At 39.7% G+C, this 12,015-nt stretch overlaps 1 protein-coding gene across 1 annotated transcript in view; it reads left to right on the top strand.

Annotated features, from left to right (window-relative positions):
- FBN1 (fibrillin 1) overlaps positions 1-12,015 on the top strand; it is a 218,471-nt gene that overhangs the window by 86,788 nt on the left and 119,668 nt on the right. Inside the window, exons 9-10 of the mRNA XM_084641061.1 lie at positions 6,086-6,211; positions 10,313-10,471. Of these exons, the coding sequence (XP_084497187.1) occupies positions 6,086-6,211; positions 10,313-10,471 (285 nt within the window). The remainder of the gene's footprint in view (positions 1-6,085; positions 6,212-10,312; positions 10,472-12,015) is intronic.

The raw sequence follows: 12,015 nt of genomic DNA, 5'->3' as shown, positions 1-12,015 counted from the left end.
ATGGCCCGAGGAGGATTTAATCAGTAGCATGTTTCTGTGCAAGTACTGATCCTCCATTTCTTGCTTACACAAACTCCCATCCATTTCACTGGGAATTCTGGGTCCACAAGGGATCCAGAACTGAGCCTTTAAAATATGACGGTTGACTACACAGGCCAATAATGTGCATATGGTTTTAATTTATTCCTCCTTACCTATAGCTTTTTATTCGGACAGTATTCATTTAGGGCAGTGATACTCAGACCGCAGTGGTTGAGGAGCCAAATTAGCGATCAACATTACCCAAAAGAGCCACAGTAGTATGAATTCATTGTTTCATTTACTATAGTACTATATATTCATATTTAAACAGTATGACAGGGGAAGTATCCCTCTTTCAAGACTCTCTCAGGTTGGGTACCACAAAATTGAGGGACCCAGAATCACTAGTCATTTTCGAAAATTTGGAGCACAGCCATTTAAAAGGAAAAACCCCTATTTTGAGTAATAAATATCTTTCTTACAAACATTTTAGTTTAATTGTAGGTTATGGAAAACCATTTTGTAAGAATTTACATACAGTATGTTTTTCACATTGGCTGCTGGTGGCTTGGCTTTCCTTCTAGGGGATAGAGCACTGAGGAGATGGAGAATAATAAAGACTGAACTTGTGTCTTGTGAAGTATTAATGATGGGAAAACTGAAACCTGTAGACCTGGACATCCCAGCAAACACCGCTACTGCAATTTCCAGGCCCTTCAATGATGAATTGTGTAGGAAACTCCCACCTCCATGTGCTATACCTGGTATATCCTGTGGTTATATTTCAATGAATGGAAATTCTTTTGAAGACTGCTACAGAGACGTGTGGAGGTTCTGACAGCAGTGAAGAATCTGCTATATTTTCCTCAGCTAGATGTTGGTCCATACTTCAATCAGCATGCATAATACAGATCTGAAAACATAATGGAACATAACATCACAATATTACTTAGTTATTTATTTTGGTATCGGCTTCCCTCGTTGAAGAACCATGGGGAATGCAGATACCAGATTTCCAACCCTGATATTCTATGATTCTATGAATGCAGTTACACGCGTTGAAATTTTGCTAGGACTTCTGGGCTAACACACTACTTTTAAGAGATGGCACAGGATCCCTGAGGTACAACCTGGGACTGTGGGACCGCTGTGTCCCCTTAACTCTGCAGCCTGTGCTGTCTATCAAAATTCTTTGCCGATAACAAGCAACAAACCCCTCCAGGTGCTGTTATCACTCAGCCACCAGCATGCAGAGGCACGCCCAGCTATGTTGCATGAAGGCTCCCCAAGTCCCTCATGAACCATACACAGGAAAACACCAGCAAATCTCCAAAGCCCCCAGACTTGCACGGCAGGAATATACCACATTGAACTGCTCAAGCTCTTCTCTTGAGTGGTGCAAATTTATTAACTAGTTCACCACTTCATCAAAGGAAAGTGGGCATGCACCAGCCTTTGTAACCTGAGCAGATTTCCCAAGCACTTTAGACAAACTCACTGGTAAGGATAAAACATTAAAATAAGTTTGACTATAGAAAGATAGATAGATTTTAAGTGATTATAAGTGGTAGGCATAAAAGGTCAAAGATAGTTGCCAAAGAATATAAAAAGTAAGCATGCAGTCTAAATCCTAAACCTTATTACACTAAGCAGTATTTGGATCAAGCAGTTTTTCTCACCCCTGGTAAGTTACAGACTGCAATATACAGACTTTCTCTTTAAGCCTGCAACCAGTCACCTCAGTTCAAGTCTTTGTCTTCCGTCCATTCTTGTTGCCTTCGGCATAGGTGGGGGAGAAAGGTAATCACATGATGCCATTGTCCCTTATTTTATACCCTCAGTCCATGTCGCTGGAAAATACTAGCACAGACATATCCTGGTGGGCCTTGCTGAGTCACAGAGTTGAGCAATCCCCCTGGTGTGGTCTTGTGCAACTCTCTTAAAGAATTGTAAATCCTTTGTTTACAACTCCCCTGCTGATTAATGGCCGTTTAACGCCCTCCTGGGCATTGGTCTCCTCCTTTGTTGTCACTGGAGAACTAGCAGTGGGCAACTCCCAAACTCACAACATATTTCAATAACAACCATACAGCAAAATCTCCTAACTTCATACTAACACTAACAATATACATATTTTGACAGAACAATGGGTTTCAGCAGGTCATGACCTTTCCTATGATATCTTACATGACATGCTTTGTATGGAATATCACAACCATCCCCAATGATGAATATGCAGACTACAAGGTGCTATTTTGGAGTGCAGTGTCACAATAATTAATGACCATGAATTACCAGGCAGGCCCTTAGATTTAGGTTTCATTTAAAAGACTGTACTTCTAGTTGTTCTGCTGCCTCAGCATTATGCTGAAGTTTGATTAAATAATGACAGAATTTTCTGACAAATTTTGTACACCAAAGTGGAAACTAGCTTTTAACTACAGGCATTTCTGTATGTTTTTTTAATCCCAAAGGATCTCTAAGTGCCTAACAAACAGTACAAATATTTATGCAGAAATCACTTTGTTGAAAGGAAGGGTGGTCTGTGGGTTAAGTCCTGGACAGGGACTCAAGATATCTAAGTTCAGTTCCAGGCTCTGCCATGGACCTACTGTGTAGTCTTGAGCAACTCATTTAATATCTCTGTGAAGCAGTTCCCCATCCGTAAAATAGGGATGATGCTTCCTTTTTCCCACCTTTTGGCTGTTTAAACTGGAAGCTCTGTGAGACAATGACTGATTCTTACTAAATGATTGAACAGTGCCCAGCACAATGGGGCCTACTCTCAATTGGAGCCTATGGACACGACTACAATGCAAATAATTAAAAATAACACTTCAGCTCCCTCTGATGTGAAAGGGGATGTCTGTTGAACAGTTTACATCGTCATTACACCACATTTCAAAATACTGAAGGGATCATGTAGCTAAGCACAATGTACTTTAATCAAATTGGAATTATTTTTAGGACACCCCAGGGATCAGTAATTATCACAAGTGGTCAAGTCCTTGGTTCTACATCTTGTCTGTTAAGTAGCATCTCTGGTAGCCCTAATACCATCTCTGGCACTTGTACAGTAGATCTGGTTCAGCTGTCTACTGACTCACCAACGCTATACTTCCCGCAGTATGCATCTCTTCCATGGAGGTCTTCCATCTAAGTTCTGATCAACTCTGACCTTTCTTAGCTTGTGAAGCAACAGCCCTAGTTGGAAAGCCAAAAGCCTTTTAGCTAGGATGCTATTTACCAGCACAGGCAATGGAAGATTAGATTTAGAACATTTAAATATTCGATTGTTTCACTGATTCATGCCATCATCTTCATTTCAGTTTCACTAATGCTAAGCCAAGTTTTTTTTTTTTCCGGTGGTGGTGATGGTGGGTTATTCTTTTCTTTTTGCAGTGACCTTTATGTCTACAAGTACCTCAAACATACTTACCTTTATAAAACTCATGTGCTTAACAATGACACTGTTATTTATATTAATATCAACAGTAAAATAAACAGTGAAATGCTGTTTGGGTTAGGCTCAGCCTAAAATAAAGAGTGGTGATTTTGCTTTTAAAAAGGTCAGAATCTATATAAACAGTGGCAACACTGACTTTAAGCAGTGGTGAACTTGAGTCAGAAGATACTTGAATCTGATCCATTTACAACTACATTTTTCTCTGTTAATTAAGTGCTTTATTCAGACCAAAATTCAATTTCCACATTTTTTTGTTTCTGAGATTTTTGGGACTCCTGTGAAGTATAGTCCTGGTGCAGAAGCCAAAAGTCTCTCAGCACTGCTCCCAGGGAGCTCAGACTCCAGGCTTTGACAACGCCCTTTAAGTAGCACTGACCAAGAAGTTACACCTCTCCCATACACCCATGTGTGGAATGTGGCCCACACAAATGACATCATAACAGCTCACTGAGATGTTCAGAAGAATGCATTTTTGATGGACATGAGGGTTTTAGAATGAATCAATCTCTGTATACTCTTAGATGGTCTGTACTCTCCTAGCAGAATAAGCAGATCTCACGATAGGATGGTTTAAAGCACCTGATTTTTCAGGCTGATAATGGTAGGAAGACAAATTAATAACATTTATTTTTTTTCTTGCCTTGACACCTCCAATGAGATGTGAAACTGAGGTCCTTGCTATTTGTGCTCATTAAAGAGCCTATGGGAATTAGTAAAGGTATTAGCCCAGCTATTGTGGCCAAACTTCCGTCAAATAATTTTTAATACATAAAATAATCTGCACAGTGTGCCCTAACTTGTTGTGTGGTGTAGCTGTTAACCAGCTGCTATATTTCATCTCAAATATTTCATTGATGGAAGAAGCAATTCCTACATACACATGTATAAAATTGGTCTATCGTTTTGTATATCTCTGGATGAAAGGTGCAATAAAGTCTTTGCCATGTTCCACACAATCAGACATACAGATGACAAGGACATTATCCCTTGTTTTCCTTTGCTGCCCATAAGAGGGACTGTTTCTTCCTGTTAATAAGTTGGGGTTAAGTTTCTTCAGCTACTTGATTTGAATTTGACCCCCTGTTATATTCACTTATTTTCCAAACCTTTTTGATTCATTTGGGCCTTTGGTGCCATTAGTTTCTCATCACATTGAGGGCTGCATGTAGATGTTACAGACACTTAGACAGGTGGTTGTTATTGGTTTCCAGAGCATCTTCTAGAATGCAGTCTGTCTTTTTAGCTGCCAGAACTCTTTCTTCCTGTTTGCTGATAGTTATGTGTTCTGATTTTAGGCACTTATATGGCAGATGATGGAAACAGTTGTCTGTCTTTCAGTTCCTGTGTGCTTGAGCTCCCTAGAGTGCTAAGTGGTACCAGCTGCAGACTGGAAACAGCCACTGAAAAATAAAGGGATGACAAAGTACTATAGGCTGATTACCACCAGTAATTGATGAACAATGGACGTTGGTATAGGTTGATATTGACATGCCACTGCAGGTCACATAAGCCCCTTGCTGTGGAAGGAATAGAACCTTCAGCATTACAGGCTCTGTTATCAGTGTCAGTAGATATGATCAGGTATACGGAGGCATGTGCTGTCGTTTTTTTTATGCTGACAGTGAAGAACTTCCTGTAAATGATTTGTCACTTGAAGATTTTGGGCAATAAATCTCTTAAAGGTTGCATCCATTGCATGATCCTTTTGTTTAAAAGTGATGATCAATGTATAAGACGTTCATGGATGTGATCTGCTTTCTGCCATCTGTGTTGTCCTATATACTTCAATTTATGTCTAGAAATCTATAGCACATGAAAACCTTTATTTCAGACAAATATTGTATGCTGGTAAAAAAGAGTATAGGTTGCATCCATTGCATGATCCTTTTGTTTAGCATTTGAAGATGGAAGATGCAGGAAGGTTGATGTTCATTGACTGCCTTGTGCTGTCATGCTGACAGAGCTTATTAGTTAAATTGGGTCTGTCTGGTCAATACTTGAGGCTTCCAAGAAAAACCTAGGCATGGTAGGAAGTGGTGTTGGTGATTCAGTAAGTGGTACACTTCCCTTTGTGTCAGAGCTGAACTAGTGCCCAGAGTTGAATTAGTAGTGTTACTGGAGTTCTGGAATTACCATGAGACATAAAACGGCGCTCCGGACCACTTGTGGATCTAATGGCAGTTTTCTTAAAATTAGACTGCTAACTCCTGTGCACTAGCTAAATTTAAATGTGGGATGTTGCATTTTGTCTACATTCAGTAAGTTCCCTCGACAGTTTTAAATCAAGTTTCAGGGTTGCATCCATCATTATTAAACAGTGAACTGTACTCTCTGTGCTTCTGGAATTTAGAAAATATAGTATTTCCTTAAATTCAAAGTATTTCAGGGCTAAGACTGTATTTCATATGTATTTATATGATGCCTAACAAAATAAGGCTCTGCTCCCATTTTAGGGCCACCTGTCGGTACCATATTTTAAACATTGCTGGCGTAACTCCATTGTAATAGAAGAATTTGACCTTAAATAACAATAATGATAAATATTTTAATGCTGGAATCTTGATAATTAAGCTGATCAGATCTCTCTTTTTATTGCAGATATTGATGAATGCAGCACTATTCCTGGAATCTGTGATGGAGGAGAGTGTTCTAACACTGTTAGCAGCTACTTTTGCAAATGTCCACCTGGTTTTTATACAGCTCCTGATGGCACAAGATGTATAGGTGAGTATAAAATCATAAGTGTTAGAGTAGTAGATGCAATTGACATGCATATATCCATGAAAGTAGATAATAGCGTACAAAATATATTTAATAACCATAGGCACTCTCTTGAAATCCCTCTTGAAAGAAAGTGCCCACAGCTGTCATCAGAGGTTAGTTTTCTATTTTTCTTTTTGCTGTTGTAGCTAATGATACTCTTGCAATTTAACACAATGTCCATGTGGCTACTCCCTTTCTGAAATGATTTGATATTTTTAGCTTACAAAGATGGGTGGCGATATACAGTTTTTAACTGTAGTCTGCCCCTTTTCCTCTCTCCTTTTGTTGTGATCTTTCCCCTTCTTCTTATTCAGGGTTTCTCTATAATGTTGTTAAAAAAAGTTTGTTGCATTAAAATGAGTTGAAGTTATTTTACAGGGTTCCCCTTATTTTCCTATTCTCCCACATTAATCTTTGTTGTAGCCTGTGGTACACTGCATGGTTATTTTAAAAAAAAACAACCCCAAGAAATAAAATCATAGACATAGAAATTTGAAACATTGCCAGTCACAGTCTTTGTAGGTTTTATTCAAATGTTTTTCATTAGAGTCATTACACATTATTTTCTTTAATCAGCCTGGCTGGTGGCTGCTATCTTTAAAATACATGCAGTAGTGTGATTTTGTGACATTGATAGTGTGGAGGTGCTGTTGTCTTACTTTGAATGTGACGGAATGGATATGACCCTCCAAAGCAGTCTTTCTGTCATGCTGCATCACATAATGTCCCAAAGCAGTATCCCTGAGGTTGCTACTGTGCTTCCAGACAAGGTATCGGGGGTTGCCATAACTCACTGACTGACACTTTGATGTCATGGTCTCCAAAGTACAATGGACTGGAGTAACACTATTTCTGGGAAGGATATAGTCTGCCTGCTCCTTGGTACTTGGTGACTGATGATATCCCCAGTCTAGAATAAGATCCGCTGGGTCAGGTATTTTAGGATGCACCATTATTTCTTGTCTTTCCTTTAAACTTATTGCAAGTATGTTGTTCTCTATTCAGTCCTGAAACCCAGAGCCTTCATAGTCATTTTCAAATTAAATGAAAATTAAATTTCCATGGTTTTGGCTGGTTTATTTAAAATGCAAAAGGACTCTGAAAACCAGGCGGAATAACAGTCTCCCCATATGAGCGCCTTTCAGAAGAGATCATTTGGTAAAGGACAGAGCAGAAAAATAACTCTTGAAAGGAAAGTATGAAGGGAGAGTAATTTTCCCAGCAAAAAGTGCTTTTCCCTAGAAATCTGGAAAGACATTAGTTTAGGACATGATTCATTGTGAAGGTTGCCATTATACTTTTTTGTATATGTTCAGAAATGCATTTCCTTTAACAGTATCTCTTCCACTATCAGACACAGTATTTGTGTGTGTAGTTAGATGGTATTCAGAGGGTACAGAATGCACCTGGTCATTGCTTTTCTTGCTTTGGACAAGTAGCTCCTTAAGGACTGTGCTGCTCACTAGTTATTATATATATTAGATGTTTGTTTACATAAAGCAATGCAGACTGCTATAGAGATGATATAAGATGTGCATTTTCCCTCCACTATAATGCTAGTTGTTAATATTCTGAATTTAACTCCCTACTGTAGTGCAGATTCTGCTGTTCTATAGATACTGTGCAGTCAAGATTGTCTGATGCCATCACTCACATTAGATTCCTACAGATTTTCAACCATACTTGCCGCTCCCTCCCTCTATTTCCAGGCTGAAGTAGTTTAGTTTAACAATTAGGTATTGAAGTGATGACAAGAAGCAATGTAAATGATATACCAGGCCGTGAGCCATCATTGATATTCGCATCATGTCGAAGGAAAAATGTGCTAACTGTGAAGCACTCTTAATTATCTGCACGTAGTTTAGATTTATGTCTTAATTTGCAAGCTGTGCATTTGCAGTATTAACAAGGATATAGCCAAAATCTGCATTAGAGCTAGGCAGACTATCTAGTCTTGATTCAGTTACAATATGTCTGTCCTCAAGTAAAAAGTGTTAGATAAGCGTTAGTTAACGGGGACATGGAAGGGGCTTCTGGGTCTACAAATAAAGGTCCCTAGATTAAGGAGCAGGGATTAGAACCACTTCTATCCTCACCCTGTCATCCTTCCAACACTTCCCCTTAGCCTCATAATTCTGCAGTCAGAATGAAACCTAACAAAGAAATTAATGTAGCATGGAGAACAATACATAGATGTTTCATTTGTATTGGCCCAGTTTGAGATTCATTTTAACATGGTATATCATGGGATAATTTTTGGGTAGTGGATGGAAAAAAATCGAGAACCCATAGGCTAGATGATCTAATAAGTCTTTTCTATCTCAAATTTTCATGATTCTGTGATTTGAATTGAATTAGTTCTAAAACTTGAAGCAATGGCTCACTGCCTCCATTGGCTGTAGTACCGCTAATATCTTTGTTTAGGATTCCAGCTAATGAAAGTCAAAACCATTTTACAGACTCTCTCATCAGATCATTGAATATCATCAGTTCCCTCAAAATAATAAGAAATGTCGTTGAATTTTTATACAAACTGTAGTATCTCATCTGCTAAGCTCTGGATAACTAAGATGCTGGACAGCAGAATCTGCCACATCCTGGATAACTGAAACGCTTTCTTTCAGGAATGTTGCATGCTGATATAAGATTACGTCCATGTTTTTCTTCTACATTTTGACAGTGAACATTCTTCTGCTTTAAAATCAGTCTGGTTTATCATGCAACATCAAATCATGCTACAGCTTATTTTAAGTTGAATTATGCTGATGTGATGTTACACACCGTAAAAGAATTCCTCAAAGCTGCAGATTGTATCATAGACTTTGAAAAGGTGTTCCGGTGTTTTTCTTTTCCCCCCTCAGATAGGAGATGTTTGTAAAATGTCGCTAGAGCTGAGATGGTGAAATCTGGGTACAAGCTGTTGTTTGTAGAGCACGTGCGAGCCTATTTTAGATATGAAGCTAACACATCTCCATAAACAATTTGGCACCTGTTGCAACTGAATTGTAATTTCTTGCTCTGCCATCTATATGTAATTTCAGTCAGCATGCACTTCAGCTTCAAAAGCCAGGACTAATGAAAAATAAATTACTGTGTGGCTGTGGGAGCTGTAGTTTGTTTGTTAATGTACATCTACAGCCTTTAAATTAAAGCTGAAACAATAATGATTTCATGCTGCCTGTAATAATGTTGACAGTTATAGCACCCTAGGGCTTTTCCTTGAAGGTGCTGAAGCATTAAATATTGAATAAACTTTTTCTTCTTTCTCCTTTTCTACATTTATTATTTTATTACAGCATGGGACTCTTAGCTGAAGAGTTTTTTTCCACATCACATTTTCTTTGGTTTTACTTCCTGTAGGGTTTGCACCTCTGAACTGCAGTTTAGCTTTCAGGTTTCCATGAGTCTAAGAACTCACAGCAAAGTCTCATTAAAAATCATGGCACTCCACCTGGTTTGAAGTGAAACTATAAATCTACCAGTGGTTTGATGGCTGAGAAGTGGGTCCAAGCTGACACAAAAGGTTTGGGAATCTCTCTGTATTGCCATCCTCATTCACAAATCGTGAACCAGGCCCCAAATATCACGAGTTGGCTTAAAATCATGAGATTTTGAAAACAATCCCTTTGGGGTTCTTTTTATTTGCTTGCTGGATTTTGAGTCCTTATGGTTCACATTTTCAAGCTTTACTCTGCAACCATTAGGGCTAGATAATTAGGGTTTTTTAAAATGAAAGCTGAGATTTTTCACGTAATCACCTGACTTCAGGGGCTTTAAAGAAAACTCCAAATGTATTGAGACTCACAATAAAAATCCTGAGAGTTGGCGACACTTGAGAAAGTTGTGCTGGGTTTTGGGTTTTAAAAAATCACCCAATTTCTTGTTTTGCTTTCAACTTTTTAAAATTAATAATATTGATACTGAATCAATTCTACTCAACCAAGCAAACCAATACATTTGCTGTCAAGGCAGCATTCGGAGCAATAGGCATTGGATTTGTAAATGAAAGATGCCTTTTTTATCGGGCTGATATTTCCATGTGTATTTCTTTTCCCCTGTTAGATGTACGTCCTGGATACTGTTTCTCTTCTCTGACCAATGGCCGTTGTGGCAATCAGCTACCCCAGGTTTTAACTAAAATGCAATGCTGCTGTGACACCGGACGATGCTGGTCTCCTGGGGCAACAAGTGCCCCTGAAATGTGCCCCATCCGAGCTACTGGTATGGATCATTTTGTATTCTTACAATAATGGTTTAGCACTTTCCTGTTCAGTTATCCTGTTTTGCGAGTAATGTTTGCAGTGTAGACTTAGCTGAAATCTTATGAAAAGGATTATGACTAGTGATGAGCAATCTCTAAAGGACTGGATGTTCAGTCTTAACCTAATTTTTAGGCATCCTTCTCAAAAATCCTGCCAATAGGCACAGGCTACTCCCTCCATAATCCTGTAGTAGGCTCTAGTTCCTTCCCATCTCTCCTCGCACCATGACCTTCCAATAGTCTTTATCTCCCTTTGTCCTGTCTCTCAATCTTCTGATTGGCCCCTTTTCTCTGAGGGCTGCAACCACTGAGGGTTAAACCATGTGATTCCTCATGGCCAGTCCTGACTGTCACTGAATTCATGCGCTCTGCAGTTGTTTGCCCTACATTGCATTGAGTGTCCGAAGGAACATGACATATGGAGTCAGAGCTGGCTGGGGCCCAACAGAGTATTAGCACAATTGGATTGTGAAACCGAGTGGAAAGGGCCAGAGGATGGGTCTGCTGAAGGGTGTTTAGGAGAGAAGGTGGACTGAAGGCCTACTGGAAAGTCACAGGAAAGAAGAGTGCAAGAGACTTGAGGAAGATTACAGGGAGGGAGCTCACACTAGATCAGGAGCTAGGGAGAGGGAGGAGGCTAGAGAGGAGGTGGAGTGGTCTCTTTCTGCAAAGCAGTGTAAATATGAAAAAATGCAGGTTTGGTTCACAGGATGGGGGAGGGTTTACAATCCCTATTTTTTAATTAGTTGAGTGAGGCAGCATGATCTAGTGGTGAGAGCAGTGTTCTAAGGTCAGAACCTGGGTTCTATTCCTGGCTCTGTCACTGTCTTATTGAGTGACTTGAATGATCAAACTTCAAATTCATATAATACTTTACATATTTGAAGCAGTGTACAGACAACGATTAGAATACTAGACAAGTAATAAGGAAGTAGTATTATCCCCTGGCTAAAGTAGGTTAAAATAGGATGGGAAGCTTTAGGAGAGTGCTTTTTCCCAAGACAGGGGGAGGAGTGGGAGCTCCCCTCTGCTTTTAACACACTGCCCACTTTCCCTTACACAACTCCTGATTATTCCCATTTAACAGCTAAAGAAACTGAGGCAGAAAAGTGATTTGCCTAAGACCACATAGTAAGTCAATGGCAGAGCAGAATTGAGAAATTACGACTTCCTGACTCTCACACCTGTGCTAAGTCTTGACAGCTCACGCTGCGTTGGGCAAGTTTTTAAACTTCTCTCTGCTTCTCTTACCAGAAAAGGCCTTAAAGACAGAGTAACAGCGTGTGGGGTACAATGTAGCTAAATGCCACAGTGAAAATTAGGCAGCATCCACGCTGCGGTGTGTAGCTGCACATGGCAGTGAAAGGCTCTGGCAGGGGGGAGGCAGCAGAGAAATTCTCCAGGAGCCTTTCCTAGTTACCTCTACCATGCCAGAGCCTTTCCCCACTGTCAGAGTCTTTCACTGTGGTGGGGAAAGGCTCTGGCATGAGGGAGGCTTCGGGAC

This window comes from Lepidochelys olivacea (genome assembly GCF_965140295.1).
Source record: "Lepidochelys olivacea isolate rLepOli2 genome assembly, chromosome: 10".
Lineage (NCBI taxonomy): Eukaryota > Metazoa > Chordata > Testudines > Cheloniidae > Lepidochelys > Lepidochelys olivacea.
The sequence above is the reverse complement of the archived record's forward strand: the minus strand, read 5'-3'. Positions and strand labels throughout refer to the sequence as shown.